Below are 18,225 nucleotides of genomic sequence, written 5' to 3'. Positions count from 1 at the left end.
TCCAGTAAATCTTGAAGCCTAGGAAGTTGCTGAGAAGATACTGACCTGCATTAGTAGAGAGTGTCGTCATTTGGTGCTTTCTTTACCAATGGAATCATGGGTCTGTCCTCCCTTCCCCCCCCAAAAACATTTTATTTTTAAAAGAAGCAGTGTGAGCATTTCTAAGTGTGGCTTGGTGGTTCTATTAAGAAAATGGCATTGTGTGATTTCTCTCTTTCAGAGCCAGGGCTAATAACAGATCTTCCTATGAGAGATCCTAATGGTCCAGGTGTTTCTCATCCAAGCAGCTGTGAAAGGGACACACCTAAATTACTACAAACCAACCTTCCTTCTTTCTCTTTCATTCCTCCCTTCCCTTTCTTTTTCTTTCCTCCTTTCCTCCCTCCCTCTTTCTTCATTTTCTCTTTCCTTCCTTCCTTCCCTTTGTTTTCTTTTTCTTTTCTTCCACCCATTTTCCTTCCCTCCCTCCCTCCCTGTGTTCTTTCCTTCCTTCCTTCCTTCCTCCCTTCTTTTCTTCCCTTTCTTTATGTCTTCTTTTTGTTTTCTTCCATTTTCCTTCCCTCTCTTTCTCCCTTCCTTTCTTCTTTCCTCCTTTCCTCCCTTCCTTCCCTTTCTTCTTCCTTTCTCCTTTTTTCCTTCCCTTTCTTTTTTCTTTCCTTCCTTGCTTCCTCCCTTCCTTTTTTTCTTTCTCCTTCCTTCCTCTCCTTTAGTTAGCCTTGCAAACCCTATTGGGAAATGAGGTGCTTTTAATAGTAAAAAAAGGAAAAATTGAAGAAAGAAGTTGCTTGGAATTTCTTCTCATTGCTGGCAAGGCTGAGAAACAGCTCAGAGATGATGCATAGAAACTAGAGCATGAAAAGGACAAAAAATGCCCTGGCCTCATTTCCTTATCCACCCTAGAGGGGTCCTTCTGCAATTACCTAGACATAATGTTGGTTGGCTTTTAAAGGCATCAGGCGAATTTCACCTCAATTTGTTTATCTGCCTACAATGAATCTCCTCTCTGGCTCTCTGTCTTTCTCTCTCTCTGTCACGCTCCACGCTCTTCTTAATGCAGATCTTCTCTCTGGGTCCCTGACAAGTTCTCAGCTAATTTTATTGAATGAAATGGATTTATTCAGCATGAATTCTAATCAAGACTCAAACTTTGTAATAGAAGGAAAGGAGCTGTGTGAGAATCACGAAGGAGCCAGTCAAGCAAAGGCAGAGGAGTGTTTTTCTCATTTCAAGTCAAAAGCCTGAAATGGAATCTGACTGCTCGGTCAATTCTCACTCAGTCGGCTCCAACCCTAAAGGAGAAAACACCACTAAAAACACCAAAACCCATGTATACAAAATAAATCCTTTTTTCTTGGACTTAGAAATGCTGCTCTGTCAGCTTCTAGCTCTAAGAGGCAACAACTACTTTTAAAAAAGAGCATGAGTGATATAGTTCAGAGAAGACTGGGGAGGGAGGGAAGAAGAGATGGAGATTAACCAGTGATCTAATAAAGAAAGGTGTAGAATGAGGGGATAATTTGACATTTGTTAACAGGTCAGCAACTCTTAAGTTGCAAAGCAAGAATCAAGATGCTTCTTCCATTTGAAGGATACCAAACAGCAAGAAATTGAGCCTTAAAACATACAACCTTCCCTTCGGCCTCCTCTTCCCCAGCTGAACCAGACCATTCTGTATGACATTTAACACCCCGCAGGGGAGCTGACCTGGAGTCAGACTGGTAATCTTATTTCTCTTGCTTATTACTACTGTCTAAGCTTGGCCTCTCTGAGCTAGTGTTTCCTTACCTATTTTTTTTAAAGTGGGGACAATAATCCTCATCCTGCACATTTCCAAGGCCTACCCATTTATGAGAATCAAATGGGGTACTATGAATGGAAACTCACTTTGCAAAGTGTAAAGCATGATACAAATAATAAGGCAATTTTAAGGCATTAGTTGACCCAGAAGAAGAGAGTTTAATCTTCTCTGTGATGTTTCTGTGATTAGTTTTTAGAGCTGGTCTCAGATTTAAAGAATATACATATGTATATATGTATATATATGCATATACATATGTATATATACATATATATGGAGGAGGAAGGACAACAGAAATATAACGTTATTTCATTCAACACAGGTCCCTTGGAAGGCAGCTGTTTGGGGGAACAAAGTTCTGCCAAGGGCCAAGTCCATAGATGATGCCAAACTACAACCAATGTTACAGAGCTGTTCCCAAGGCCTCTAAGGGCAGACAGTCCTGCTCTGTTTGTTTGGTCTCTTTGATGAGAACTCCTTCTGTCCTTTGCTCTCTACCCGGCTTCCAGTGTTCAGAACTTTTCTCTATCTGTCCCCACTTGTTTCTGCCAGCCTGTTGTTCATAATTGCCAGAGCGCCCACCCCTCCTGAAAATCCCTTGTGTCTGGTTGACACGTTGGCCTGTCGAGGACACCCATTGGCTGTCTCCGACAGCTGCTTCTGTAGTATGGCTAATGAGACCTTGTTGGAGGCTAAGAAGTCTTTCATGGAGATCATCTCTCCAGAGAGGCGACGCCCATCTGTTTCACTCTCGATCACGCCATCCGTCTCGATGGAGATTTCTTGCCCACTCCGCACATTGCTGGGAGTCACCACATTTCTCCGTAAGAGTAAGGCTTTTCTTTGGCATTGGCAATAGTGGCATTCCATTTTCTTCAAAATCCAGTTGACTGACTGCTTGATGAGGATGGAGATCACATTGAACAAGGAATAAATGCAGCAGACACCCATGAGGATGAAGACAAAGTTGCCAAAGCGGTAGAGCTCTTGACTCTCATATTGGGCGTTTTGGCTACTGACAAGGTCACCAAAGCCAATGGTGCTGAAGGCCACGAAGCAGAAATAAAGAGAATCAAAGTAGCTCCAGCCTTCAATGGGCGTGTACATGGCAGAGGCACAGCAGGAGATGATGAGGGAGGCCATGCACAGGATCAGCATGACATAATACACCGAGGGCTTCCATCCTGCCATGTTGTCTGCCTCTGAGGTCCCAGAGCCTTTTTGGTTATCAGATTGCAGTGCCCCCTTCTTTCTGAGCTGCCTCTCATGACATGACTTCATGATGCAGGCGATGACTGTAATCAGACGTTCTAAGAAGAGGTTGAAAAACAAGATGGTGCCTGCACATCCGATGAGACCGTAAAATATCAGAAAAACTTTGCCTCCCACAGTTGCTGGTGTTGTCATGCCAAAACCTGGAGGAGACAAAAATGAGAGGAATAAATGCAAGAAGGCCTTGACATTTATGGGATCAAGGTCTTAGTTTTGATGGACTGACAAAAGAGCAGAAGGAAAAGTACTTTAAAAAATGACTCCAGTTCTTTCGACAGAGAAATTCCCATTGTCTTACTAAATGAGGCAAAATAATATGACAGAAATAACAACTGATATTGGCCCCCTCAGATTTGCAAAGTATCTTGCAGATATTATCTCATCTAGTCTTCACAACAGCTCTGTGAGATGTGTCATCACTAATTATTATAGTATCCCCAATTTACAGATGAGGAAAGTGAGGCTCGGAGGGGTTAAATAATGTATCTGTAATTATACACGAAGTGTCACACCCTCCAAGACTTGAGGACTCACTTAGTGAAGGCATCTTGTCAACTTCTGACTCTAACTTGAGCCTGTTCTCTACTATATATAACACTATCTCTAATGTGTAGTGGAAAGAACATGAAACCTGGAACCAGGAAAACTGGGTTCTAGGTCTGGTGTCACCTACTTGTATGAGCTTGAGCAATTTACTTCCCATTAGAATGTAAGCTCCATGAAAGGAGGGATTGTTTCATTCTTTTCTTCCACTCCCCCTGCCCTTCTATCTCCTACCCCCCTTCCTAGCACAGTGTCAGGAATAAAGAAGGCAATTAGTAAATCATTGATTGATCGAGTCTTGGTTTCCTCAATCTGTGATCTCCAGGGTTGGACAAGATAATATCTTATGTACCTTCTGGCTGTAATATTAATGGGAGTCCACAAGACAATAAGGTTGTTTCTAGATAGCAAGTCTGCTGCTTTTTTCTTAATACTCATATAACTTCCCTCCTCCATCCCCAGGTCAAGTCCAAGACCATCAGTGCTTGGGTGATGCTGGGGAAAACCCATCCATATTATCATCTCTACAGTTAGCATACCACACTTGCCCAAACCAATGCCTTAATCCAAAGGTACCAGATGTCAGCTTCTGTCTTTGGGTCCCCTGATCAACAAGGAAACCAAACGCCAGTGACACAGGTGATTCTGCAATCTGAACAAGTGGGTTGCTCCAGGAGGAGCCGAAGAACTACCTTCAGTAGACACCTGGACAAGTATAATGAATTATTAATCAATTTTCTAACTCAATTAAGTTCTCTTTCCCTAGGAATACAAACAGCACTCTACAGAATAATACAGACACACACACACACATGCACACGCATACACACACACACACACAAACATACACTTACTCATAGCTGCATTTGGTAAAGGAAATGAATAGGATGTAATTAAGAGGTGGAAGTAGATGGCTTAACCAAATTGAACAGTTCGGGAATGTCCAGGCAAGACCACCACATTGAGTGATTGGATGTGACGAGGAGAGTGGAAAGAGGATGCAGGGAAGAACTGGGAAAGAACACATGTTTATTTTGCAGCCACAACCTCCAAAAGGCGGGTGTATTATCATGGCCATTTTTTCTTAGCCCAGTGACCTTCACTGTTGATTATTCACAGATATAATGCTTACCGTTGTCCCTTAAATTCTCCTACCATAGGTCAGGTTGGACTGAGATACACAAAGTGGAAGAGACGAGAATGAATGCATGAATGGACAGATGGATGGATGGATGAAAATACACTTATTAAGTGCTTATTGTATGCCAATCACTATGCTAAGGGCTTGGAATATAAATGGAAAAACAAGACAGTCCTTGCTCCCATGGAGTTCACATTCTAGTGGTAGGAGACAACATCCATGGGAGAGTTTGGTAGCAGGATGGATGGAAGGGCTTGTCCTAAGGGCATAGCTCCAGAATGGACGGCAAGGTCCAGAAATCCTTAAGGGCACACTGAGAAGCGCCAAAGTGATTTTGGTCAATGGAATGGAGGCAAACTATCTTCCCACTGGAAGAACTCAGAAGTTATGAGATGGTCATTCACCTCCATGTGATAGTCACCTCCTTGAGTAAGCTCAACGGGGGAAAGACATCCTTAATGTGTTGTCATGGATTGTCATTGCCTATGTGTGTTTCTGTATTATTCTTTCACTACATTGTAAACTCCACAAGGGCAGGGAATATTTTTGTTGTCACGTAGTCATTTCAGGTGTGATCCCATTTGGGATTTTCTTAGCAAAGATACTGGGATGGCTTGCCATTGCCTTCTCCAGTGTGTCCCCATTTCACAGATGAGGAAACTGGGTCACACAGCTAGTAAATTCCTGAGGCTGGATTTGAACTCAGGTCTTCCTGAGTCCAGGCCTGGCACTCTCTTCACCATGCCACCTAGCAGGGAACATGGCTTACTCTTATTATTGAACAATTATCATGTGTGAGGCATTGTGAGGGGTTCAAATAGGAGCTTCTCATCTGATAGGGGAGATTTAGCATTATTAATTAAAATTATTATTATAAACTAATAGTAAAATTAATTTGGAGACAGAATTTCAAATGACCTTTGAATGCAATCTCCTCCAGGAAATCATTCTGATTTTTCCCTAGACACTAGTCAGAAATTTCCTCATGAATTTTATGGAGCATTTTGTACCTTTCATGCAAGTATCTTGTATTATTTCATATTCATATTTTTGTATACATATTATATGTATGCTACATATATATCACTACGTGGAAAGGTCCATAATGGCAGGGAATGTACCTTATCTAAAATTTTATCTCTCCCCACACTAAACATAGTGCTTTGTGCACAGTGAGTATTTAATGAATGCCTTTCAAACGAAGAAAATTTTGACAGCTGTTTTATTCATTCATAGATTGGTGATAGATGGAAGAAAGTTAAAAACCACCTAATCTGATGTCTTCATCTTACAGATGATAAAACTGAAGCCTGAAGATTTGTCCAATGTCTTACTCATTAAGATATGCTCAAATTAGAACCCAGGTCTCCTGACTCCTTCCAATCCGGAGCTCTTTCCACTACACTGTAAATCAGCAAAAATTAAATAAGCACCTACTATGTTCCAGGTACAGGATGCTGTGGATTCAGATTTGAAAGTACATTATCCTTGCCCTCACAGAGCTTCTGCTAAAGAGATACAACATATTCAAAGATAAGTTAAATGCAGAATATATACAAACTAAAAATACACCAATGGTGAGTGGGTGGGGAGCAAACCTCGTGCCAGAGTGATTTCATTCTATCCCATCTTCTCCAGCCAATGCTCCCTCTCTTATCCTCGCCCTACTTATCTTCAATCCCTCCCTGTCTATTGACCGCTTCCCAATTGCCCACAAATATACCCATATCTCCCCCACCCTCAAACAGCCATTACTTGATTTGTCTATCTTGTCTAGATATCATCCTCTATCTTTTTTCCCTTTTGTGGCTACCTTCCTTGGGAAGGCTGTCCACAATAGATGCCTCTACTTCCTTTTCTCTCATTCTTTTTCTAATTCTCTGCTCTCTGGTTTCCAACCTCACCATTCAACTGAAACTGCTCTCTCCAAAATTTCAAATGATCTCTTAATTGCCAATATATCGCCAATCTTGGCCTTTTCTCAATCATCACCATTTTTGACCTCTCCGCATCCTCTGACAATGTCAACCATTTTCTTCCTGATACTCTCTTATCTTGGGTTTTTTGGACAATGCTTGCATCTGATTCTCCTCCTACCTATACGACTGCTCCTTCTCTGTCTCCTTTGCTAGATCTTCATCCACATTACACCTACTAACCAGGGGTGTCCCCCAAGGCTTTGTCCTGGGTCCTCTTTTATTTTTCATTTACAATATTTCACACGTTGATCTCATCACCTTTCATGGTTTCAATGATCATCTCTATGCAGATGATCCTCAGATCTACTTATCCAATCCTAGCCTCTCTCCTGAACCTTAGTCTAGCATCTCCAACTGCATTTTTCTAATTTAAAACTGGATATCCTGAAGACATTTTCAACTCAACAGGTCCACAACTGAACTCATAAAACCTACCCCCAGCTCTTTCCTCTTCCAAACTTTCCAACTACTGTTGAGGGTACCACCATCCACCCAGTCCCTCCAATCTTGAAACCTAGGTGTCATCCTTGACTCTTCACTCTCTCCCTCCATATCAATCACTTGTTAAATCCTGTTGTTTCTTACCTTTGTAACATCTCTCCTAAGTACCTTCCCCTTCCCTCTTCTGATATTGCCACCACCCCAAGGCTGGCCTTTATCACGTTATGCTCAGACTACTGCAAGAGCCTCCTGGTTGGTCTCCCTGCCCCAAGTCTCTCTTCACTCCAGTCCTTCTTCCACTCAACTGTCAAAATGATTTTCAGAAAGCATTAAGTCTGACCATGTCATATACACTCTCATTTAATAAACTCCAATGACTCCTAATTACTCTAGGATCAAATATAAAATCCTTTGTTTGGCTTAAAAGCCCTTCATAACCCAGCCCCTTCCTACTTTACCCAGTTTTCTTACAAATTATTCCCCTTCATATACTCTGCGATCTGGTGACACTGGCCTTCTTGCTCTTCCTTATATAAGATACTCCATCTCCCAACTTTAAGCATTTTCATTGACTGTCCCCCGGGCCTGGAGCACTCTCTTTTCTCATCTCTACCTCCTACTTCTCTGGCTTCATTTAAGTCTTAATTAAAGTTCCCTATTCTGTAAGACGCCTTTCACGGTTCTTCTTAATCTTTGTCCCCTCCTTCTGAAACTACCCCCAATTTATCCTGAATATACTTGCCTGCTGTTTGGCTTGGCACCCTGGTGGACAGTTTTGGTTTTTCTGAGTAAGTTATTATTCTAAACATTTGATAAAAATTACACAACTTACCACAGCAACCCTGAAGAGCCATGGTACAGATGGTTGTGTTGTGGGAGAAAATGTTACTTAGAAAACAAAATAGAAAAGGGAGTTTTAATTACTTTGGGGAAAAGTCCCCTTAAGTATGGCACAATGGTAAAAGCACTGAATTTGGAACCAGAGGACATTGATGCAAATTCCAGCTCTGCCATTTGTGCCCTAGGTGACCTTAGCCAAGTCACCTAACTTCTCTGGGCCTCAGCTGCACCTGCAAAATGAGAGGTTATACCAGAGGATCTCTAAGCTCCCTTCTGGCTCTAAATCTATGATCCTACGAGCGAGTTCAGAGGACACACATGACTGGGGTGCTCTGCTTGTGCTCAGGGAGGAGGAGAAGGTGGGGTGGAGGAGAAACTATGGCTTTGGTCAAGTTAGGAACATCAGATAAGCTTTTCCCAAACTATTCTTGGGGAGCTCTGATATTTTCCATGTGGGAAATGGGGTACTACATAGGGGTGCATGTGTGTGTGTGTATGTGTGTGTGTCTGTGTGTGTGCTTGTAAATATTTCACAACTGGCTCTCCAAAAAATATATATATGTAGGACACACTTCTGCATTAGTAACATTTTCTCCATTGCTTTTTTAATTCTAGATAAACAACAAAACAACAAATCAAACCCTGATTTTTAGCATTCGCTGATTTCCGAGGTGGAAATGCTCACCCTAAAAATGTAACAATTGATTCTCTTGAGCAGGCGTGAGCTGGCTCCAGCACACCCTTGTTCTTCAGCAAGGGAAAGAGTCAATGACTTGCAAGACAGGAGGCCTAGGTTCTGGTCCTAGCTCGTCTGCTAACTAGCTGGGTAAACTAAGGCAAGTCCCCTAACTTCCAAGTTTCCCTATCTACAAAATGGGGAGGGGCCTGGACAAGATCATCTCCCAGCTCAACAATTCTATGAGAGAAATAAGAAGGGTCTACTGCCACTTTTCCAAAAGAGCAGAGGCAGAGGGGAGTTTGGGTTTCAGGTCTAATAATAAGAGGAAGAGACATCTCAGTTTTAGAAGTCATGTCTTTTTTTTCCTGTTCTCTATGCTTCTTTAGGTTTGATCATACAATCTCTCATTTCAAACAAAGTTAACTTCCCCCATTCTAACGCTTCAAAGATCATAGGAAGCTCATGAGTATCATCATTTCTCTTAGTTCTAAATGCCTTCTGTGAATGAAGGAGTTGAAGAACCCATTAGCTTCTTGTGAATTCATCTTGCCTCTTCTTGCCTGGGTCCTGTTTCCTGTCATCTTATCCTTTGTCCTGCTCCATCCTCTTACCTCCATTTCCACTTGGAGAAATCCTACCATCCCTCAAGGGATGGTCAAATGCCACTTTTTCCATGAAGCATTCCATCAAGCACCCCTCCCCTAATCAACTTTCCTCTTAGATTATGGAGTATTATGTTTCTTGTGTATCTAATTAATTAGCTATGTACGTTTCATTTCCCCATGCTAGCCTACGAGTACCTAAAGCCAGGAAATATTTACTTAGAATTTCAGAATAAGTTGGAAGATACCTCAGAGCTTGTCTAATCCAACCCAGTCTTGGCCAAGGATCCTCTGCAACAATCTAAAGACATCCAGACTCTGCTTGGAGACTTCCAGTGAAGGGACAATTCATTAACTTTCAAGGCTGTCCATTCCACTTTTGGATGGCTTTAATTCTTAAGGAGGAACAGTTAGGTCGCACAGTGGATAAAGTGCCAAGCCTGGGGTCGGGAAGACCTGAGTTCAAATCTGGCCTCAGACACTTACTAGCTCTGAGACCCTGGCCAAGTCACTTCATCCTGTTTGCCTCAATTTCCTTATCTGTAAAATGAGCTAGAGAAGGAAATCGCAAACCACTCTAGTATCTTTGCTAAGAAAACTCCAAATGGGGTCATGGAGAGTCAGACGTGACTGAAATGACTGAACAGCAACAAATTCTCAGGGAAGGTTTTCTTTACATCGGTCCTAAATCCATCTATTCTAATTATGTCCTCTGGAGCAAAGCAGAACAAATTGAATCTCTTTTCTACATTATAATTCTTGAAATACTTGGTGCTAGGTATACATACTGTATTCCCACTTTCTCCTTTTTTCCTCCCTCTGCTTCTAGGCATGCCCATTTGCTTCAACTGATTCTTGTACAGCATGATCTTTGGTCTTCTTACCATTCTGGACACACTGTTCGGGATGTGATCTGGCTATTCTATGTCTTTGTTAAAATAAGGCACTCAGAACTGAACACATTTCTCCAGCTGTGGAATGATTAGGACAGAGTATAGTAGAATAATTATCTTCCTTGCTGTAGACACTGTGCTTCACTGGGATGGCACTAACGTTCTAGGCTTCCATCATACTGTTGACTCACATAGAGCTCGTAGTCCACTAAAACCCCTAGACCTTTTCCACAGGAACTGATATCCAGTCATACATCTCCCAACCTATATTTGGGAAGTTGCTTTCTTGAAATCAATAGTTGAGTTTTACTCCTTTATCCTTGTTAAGTTTCATTTCATTTCGTTTGACCCACTGTTCTAGCTTTTTGACAACATTTTGTATTTTGACTCTGCTGTCCCATATGTTAGTTATTCCACCCAGCTTTGTGTCATGTAAAAATTTGACAATCCTGCCTTTTATGACATCGTATGAGCCACTGCTAAAAATATTGAATGCAACAGAGACAATGACAGATTCCTGGAGCACTCCACAAGAGAATTTCAAAGCTGGTGCCAAGCCATTAATGATTACCCTTTGGTCATTCAATCAAGTCTCAATCTATTTAACAACACTATCATCTAGCCCAAATCTCTTCACCTTGTTGAGAAGGCTTTCATGAAAGACTCTGTTAAATACTTTGTAGAAGTGTAACACTCTATCTCCAAGATTCTCCTAATATACCAGTTTAGTAACCCTGTCCAAATAGGAAATAGAGAAGCTTGGAGACAGAGTATTGCACTTCTACAAAGATTTAACATGACTTGTTCTTGATGAAGTCTTAGCTCCTTTCTTCCTTTTATAAGTGTTTACCCAACATCCCTTTAATAACTTGTTCTATAATTCTGCCAAGGATTAAAGCCAAACTCAGCTCATGGTTCATAGAATCAGCCTTATCTTTTTGTAAAGTCTAGACAACATTGGCCTTTTTCGAGTCCAGTAGCATCTCTATTATTCTCCATTATTATCTCTCCATTGATTTCCAATAGTAGCTCAGCAATTGTAACTATTATTTCTTTGAGGACCCAAGGGTCTCATTCTTTGGGCCTGGGCCTTGGATTTCTTGGAAGGCAGCTAGATGCTGTCTCCAGTTTCTCCTCCCTGCTAAACATCCTGCCCCACCCCTGCCCCATCATCAGACCAAAGATAATTCTCTTTGGAAGAATAAACAGAAACAAAACAAAAGATGAAAATTTCAAACCTTCTCACCATCATTCAATATTATCCCCTCTACTCCAAGCAGGAGTCTTGTCCGTTCTTTGATTCTCCTCTTTTTCCCTGCACGACTAAAGAAATCCCTTTTTGTTGTACCTAGCATTCATTACTGACTACAATTCATTCTTATCTTTAGTGCTCTTATGTGACCAAACTACTTTTTTGTGTTTACCTTCAGATACATGTCTTTGCTTCTATCTTCTAAATATGTGTTTTAAAAATATGAGTTGGTATTGCTCCATAAGAATGATGAGCAGATTTCAGAAAAACCTGGAAAGACTTACATGAACTGATGGTGAGTGAAATGAGCAGAACCAGGAGAATGTTGTACACAGTGACAGCAACATTGTGTGATGATCAACTATGATAGAATTAGCTCTTCTCAGCAATCCAAGATAATCCCAAAAGACTCATGATGGAAAATGCTACCCACATCCAGAGAAAGAACTATGGAGTCTGAATGCAGATCGAAGTGTAGTATTTTCACTTTTTTTGATTTCTGTGGCTTTTCCCTTTTGTTCTGTTTCTTCTTTCATGACAGAACTAACAAGGAAATATGTTTAACATAATTGCACATATATAACTTATATCAGATTGCTTGCTGTCTTGGGGAGAGGGAGAAAAATTTGGAACTCAAAATCTCATAAAAAATGAATGTTGAAAACTATCTCTATATGTAATTAGAAAAAATAAAATACAATTTACAAAAAAATAAAAATATGAATTGGTGATGGTGATGGGGTGATGGGACCTGGACCCCTAAAAGGAAAAGACCACCTCTTTGAAAGCAGCCCAGTCCCTGAATTTTCCCACCCAAGGCAACTGGCCCACCCCAGCCCACCTAGATCACTTAATTAGCTTACTTGACATCCTTTTACTAAGCCCACCCCAGGTTACTTGCATATACTGATCACTCCTTAATCCCATCTAGATCATCTAATTATCCCACTTGACAGTAATTTTACTGTTGTACCTGGCTCATCCCAGACTATTTACCACTCCTTAATCCTATCCAGATCCTTTCATGGTCCCTTTTTGTATACAAGCATCAGTCTTACCTCCATTAAGTTGCAGGTTCACTAGGAACTCTGCTCACTTCTACTGGTGTTACAATAAACTTTGTCATTTGACTGGCAGAAGGTTTGAGTAGTGAATTCACTTCAGGCAGATACCACCCTGTACCCTGACATTTCGGGGTTCCTAGCGACCCCAAACCATATCACTGGTAGGTACTTTTGGTGTAGCTTTGATTTGGTCCAACCATTTTGTAAAACAGTCTGGAAGTTTGTGAGAAAAGCAATTAAATGGTTCATATATTTTGATCCAGAGATTCTACTTCTGGCATATACTCCAAGGAAGTTAAAGACAGAAAAAAGGCCTCACATATAGGAAAATATTTACAGCAGTACTTTTTCTTTGTGGTAAGAAAGAACTGGAATCAAAGAGGTGCTCATTGTTTGGAAAATGGCTTAACCAATTGTCATCCATGAATGTAATAAAGTATTATTGGGCCATAAGAAAAGATGTCTATGAGGGATTCAGAAAAATATGGGAAGGTTTGTATAAATTGTCATACAGTGAAATAAAAACCATGAAAAATAGACACAACATAAACCAAAGAGAAAATAAAACAAAGTCGCATGCTGCATTACAATGACCAATCTTGATCACAATTAAATGGGGAAATATTCCAATTTTCTTCTGCTGGAGAGGGAAGTGACTATGGGTGTGGACTAATGCATGTACTGTCAGAAATTGTCCCTGTTTCATCTAGTTTTGCCTAATTGCTTTTCCTTGTTATAAGAGAAGGTTCCCTGATTTCAGGATGAGTTCCCTGCATACCCACATTGACTTCTTTGGGCAGTTCCCCCTTTCCTTCCTCATCCAAGTTACTTCTTCTTGTGTCTTAACAGTTTCATGTGTGAGACCTTCTTATCCGTCTTGAGTAGACTCCCTCTATAAAGTACTAGACCATTTAATCAGTCAATTGATCAACCAGTATTTATTGTCTCCTTTGTGGGTAAGAGCACTGGGCCTGTGGTCAGAAAGACCTGAGTTCAAATCCAGCCTCAGACACTTACTAGCTATGTAACCTTGGACAAGTCACTCAACCTCTGATTCCCTCAGTTTCCTCAACTGTAAAATGGGGATAATAACAGGGTTCACAGGGTTTTTGTGAGGAGCAAATGAGATAATATTTGTAAAGTACTTAACACAGGGCCTGGGACATAGTAGATGCTATATGAATGCTTGTTTCCTTCCTCTTCCTTTTCCCAAGCACCATAAAAGGGTGCTGTAACAACAATGCTGCTTGCCGCTACTGTGGCTGCTGTAAGGCCAATAACACCAGCACGTAGGAGGACTGCTGGCACAGGTTCTTTGATCTGCTTTCCTAAGGAAAGCAATGTTAAGAGATTAACAATCTTACTTTAATTAAACATACATCTATCATTCACTTAGTTCAGGGGAAAAAGTCAGCACCTTGAACTTCAGAGCAAATGCAAACAGAAATTACAAACAGAGACAATATGAACAGATCAACAGACAGGTTTCTGTCTGACCATAGCATACATAGTCACCAGAGAGAGAAGCACCAACATCTGGGTTTTCAAAGCCAGGGGTGGGGGGGCTTTTAATGGCTACCCAGAGTCTCATCTGGCCAAACGCCAAGACTACTCTTCCAATGACTGAAACTCCCAAAACAAAATGCCAACCTCAGATCATATATACACTTCTCAGGGCCCTTAGCAAAAGGGTATGAGACCTGGGGCTTTCTTGTTTCTTAAGCAGGTCATCAAAGACTCAAAGGCACTTGATTACCTCAGTGCTGAGAAGCATTCCAGAGCAAAAGACGACAAAAAGTCCCACTTTATTTGCCATTACATTTGAAAGGCAAAACTCATCAAAGGCACTTGATTGCCTTAGTACTGAGAAGCACTCTCAAAGAAAAAACAAAGGCAAAAAGCCCCACTTTACCTGCCTGATTCAAACAAAAGCAAGACTCATTAAAGGCACTTGATTGCCTTAGCATTCCAAAAGAAAAAACAGTGAAAAAGTCCCAACCTGCTTAATATTACAGGAGCTAGGTATACAAAGGGGAAAAAATAGTTCCTGCCTTCAGGAGTTTACATTCAATGAAGGGGAAACAACTTGTACAAATATAAGTAAATATAAGATAGAAGGGGCCAGCACTAGCGATTGGCGGATTATGAACCTAAGGAAATACAGGTCATGAGTGAGTCAAACCCAAGTTCAGGAGTTTTAAAAATTGAGTGCCCTTTCCATTGCAACAATTGTTACAATTTGCCACCAAAGGAGGGCACTGGTAGAGAGATCACAATGCTGAGGCAGACAACTGGTCAAAACTACTCGAGCTCTAAGCTTCAGCCCCTGGGATGTGCAGACCAGTACTAAAATTTTGTGGCTTGATTCCAGAAGATTCATGCACTCTACTCCAAAGAGCCACTTTGGGGCTGGGGGAATGACTCTCTTACTAACAGTGGGAACAGAGGTGGCCTAGATCAGGCCCCTTCCTTTTGCTTCTCCTCTGACTCATTGGAGCCCTTTTCCCCACCATCCTACTTTCTCCTTTCCACACCACCCAGCAAGACTTTACTCCTATATGAAATTTGTACTCCCCAAATTTAGTTTATATATCAGACTGTGTCTGTCTTTCCTCTCTTCTATCAAGAATGTAATGATCACTTGCCCCCAGAATTCCTTTGCCTTAATGATAACTTGAACCTTCAAGAGTTCAAGAAGAAAATGAATGAGAATGGAAAAGGGGCAAAGATAATGGGAGTAGATAGCTACAAAGCAAGAAGAAAAGGACTATCTTAGGGGGCAATATGTGACATATTAGGAAATCTTTTCAAATGTTGATAATTTAATCTCATCTCCTACCCTTCCTTCCTCCACATTTTAATGATTTTGCTCCAGAAAGTATAGAAAGAGGAATTTAGATTTTGGACACCTGAATTTGAAATCTAGATCTAACTCTTATTAGCTGTTTAACATTGTCAATCAAGTCACTCTAGTCTTTTGAGCCTCAAGTTCCTCATCTGCGAAATGGGATATTAATACTTGTTCTACCTACCCCACTGTATTATGAGTTAGGGTGACTACAGCTAATTAGTACTTCTCCATAATAGTGGCAAAGAAGTAGAGATTGAAGGTCTGGAATGGAATTTTAAGATCATCTAGTTTAACCCCTTCCTTTACTACTCTGAGTTGTGCTCCTCCTCTTGCTCCCCTCTTCCCCCACAGCCAGACTTATTTATAGACTTCTCCTTTTGGGTTGGGCATCAGATGCCATGTGTACTATAGGGAGCAGCCCTTTCTTCAGAGAACCAAACTGATCATGACTTCCTCCTGCCTTGTTCTTGTTCAGTTGTTCAGTAGTGTCTGACTCTTGGTGACCCCATAACACACCAATAATGTCCATGGGGTTTTCTTAGCTAATATACTGGAGTGGTTTGCCATTTGCTTCTCTAGTGGATTGAGGCAAACAGAGGTGAAGTGCCTTGCCCAGGGTCACAAAGCTAGTAAATGTCTGAGGTTGGAATTGAACTCAGGATTTCCTGGATCCCAGCACTCTATCCCTTGAGCAATCTAGCTGCCTTCCTGGCTATTCCATGACTAATTATAGAACACAATGTTCAAGTCTGAAATAGTTTTCAGATCAATTCTGTCTACAATAGAATTCCATGTGACAAAAAGAATGGTTAAAGAGTGGGGAGAACTAATTCAATTTCTAAAACTTAATAGTTTAGATGGAATGATTTTCCATAAATCTATTCTTAAGAATCAGAGTTGAATTTTGTTTTGGGGATTTTGTAATAATTCCCAAGACAGGCAACACCGTATGTTGCAAAACAAAGGGTGGGAATGTTTGATGTACAGAAATAAAAGGGAAGAACCAGAGAAAAGAGAAGTGCTATGGAAGTTCAGAGGAAAAACAAAGGACCAAACTGCTGACAGAAAAAGAGAAGAGAGGAAAAACACAAGACATTCAGTTGTCAAGATCCTCACAATGTCTTCTGAATCCATCCTTTCTTTTTTATTCACACCATCACGGCTGTAACAAGGTATGTGATAACTGTGAGTTTGCGTGTGACCGTCTCTAGGAGTCAGGACCATGGACAGGGGCGACTGTCAAACAACCGGCACCCCCACCCTACACTGCTCAGTCACACTTTTTCCTTTACCTCCAACATACACACAAGCGCATACACACAGAGAGCTGTAGCTGTGGTCAGTTAGGGCCACTAAAATCCACCACTCTAGCACAAACATGTCCTTGGCTTTCATTAGAAAGGGTTAATGCTTAAAGGGGCATCTAATTGGTACAGTGAGCCTGAAGTCAGGAAGACGCCTCTTCCTGAGTTCAAATCTAGCCTCAAATATTTATTAGTTGTGTGACCCTGAACAAGGCACTTAAACCTGTTTGCCTCAGTTTCTCATCTGTAAAATGAGGTAGGGAAAGAAATGGCAAACCACTCCAGGATCTCTGCCAAGAAAACCCCAAATGGAGTCAAAAAGAGTCAGACGCTACTGAAAAACAACCGACCGACGACGGTGTTTAAAGGCTCCTAAGATTAGAACGGCGTACGAGTTCAAGGGCAGGGAACCCTTTGTGCCTGTATTGTTTAAGACGGTAGTTCCCCCGTTTCTTCCCCCGCACTTTTCAAACTCCACGCAAATCTTGTTTCTGAAAACACCCGCATCTATCCTCATTACCAGCCTGACCCCTCCTGCCGCTGTGCAAACTGCTAAAGAGGAAGCTGTGTGACGATGTCAGAGTACTAGACTTTTGTGGCGCGCCTTCCGGTGGAAAGTTTGACCGCAGCGAGGGCGGGGGGGCGGGGGGGGGGGGCGATTTTCAGATTGCCGGTCGGGAGTCAAGCCGCAGATAGACTCTAACGTGAGTGAAAGGAGCCTTCTGGACTCCGAGCTGCCGCGCCTGTTTTTAAGATGAGGCTGTTTCCTTCTGTCCCATGCTGCGGCCGGGAGCCGACATGTTTATAACCACGTGTTCACTTCCTAGATTTCAGTGATCCAGCCTCCCTCAGCCGTAGTCAGGGAGAAACCGTGACTGACCTTACGGGGATTTTTCTGGACTCAGTCGGGTTGGACCCGGGTCGTGAGTAGAACGTGCGGTTTATGCTAGATGTGACTAATAATGCATTTAGTAATACAATTGTGCATTTATATTCTGAGTGAATGCGAGCGGAGCAAAAGGAGAACGTGACCCAGTAGGAAAAGGCACGAGCCACGGATCGTACGAGTCATACTCCTAGGTGAAATAAGGAGGTGAGAAGAATAGGGATAGGATCATGCTGGGGCCAAATGCCGGCCGATGACGATTCTTGTTCATGATTCTGACTGCGCAGGCGCGCTGCTGCACTCCTTATGACGTTACTCTAATCTTTTCTTGGATGACGTAATAGCCTTTTAACCGGTCTCCTTGCCTACAGCCTCGCCAGAAAAAGTCTCTAGTCCATCCTTGTTGCAGGTCCGACACGGCCGCATAACTCCTCAAATATTTTCAGTAGTTCCTTTTTTTCTTTCTTTTTTATTTTTTGAGGGGGGGGGGCAAGGCAGGGCAATCGGGGTTAAGGGACTCGCCCAAGGTTACACAGCTAGTACGTGTGTCAAGCGTCCGAGGCTGGATTTGAACGCAGGTCCTCCTGATTCCAGGGCCGGTGCTCTACTCGCTGCACCACCCAGCTGCCCCTCAGTAGTTCCAAAGCGCTTTTAGGGCAAAATGAACGCTCCTTAGCCCG

The 18,225-nt window shown here is 41.9% G+C and overlaps 1 protein-coding gene across 1 annotated transcript in view; it reads right to left on the bottom strand.

Moving 5' to 3' along the window:
- Positions 1-2,323: 2,323 nt before the first annotated feature.
- The window catches only part of KCNK13 (potassium two pore domain channel subfamily K member 13), a 196,869-nt gene continuing 180,967 nt past the window's right edge, over positions 2,324-18,225 (bottom strand). Inside the window, exon 2 of the mRNA XM_036734888.1 lies at positions 2,324-3,213. Coding sequence (XP_036590783.1) covers positions 2,324-3,213 — 890 coding nt within the window. The remainder of the gene's footprint in view (positions 3,214-18,225) is intronic.

This window comes from Trichosurus vulpecula, chromosome 8 (assembly GCF_011100635.1).
Source record: "Trichosurus vulpecula isolate mTriVul1 chromosome 8, mTriVul1.pri, whole genome shotgun sequence".
NCBI lineage: Eukaryota > Metazoa > Chordata > Mammalia > Diprotodontia > Phalangeridae > Trichosurus > Trichosurus vulpecula.
The sequence above is the reverse complement of the archived record's forward strand: the minus strand, read 5'-3'. Positions and strand labels throughout refer to the sequence as shown.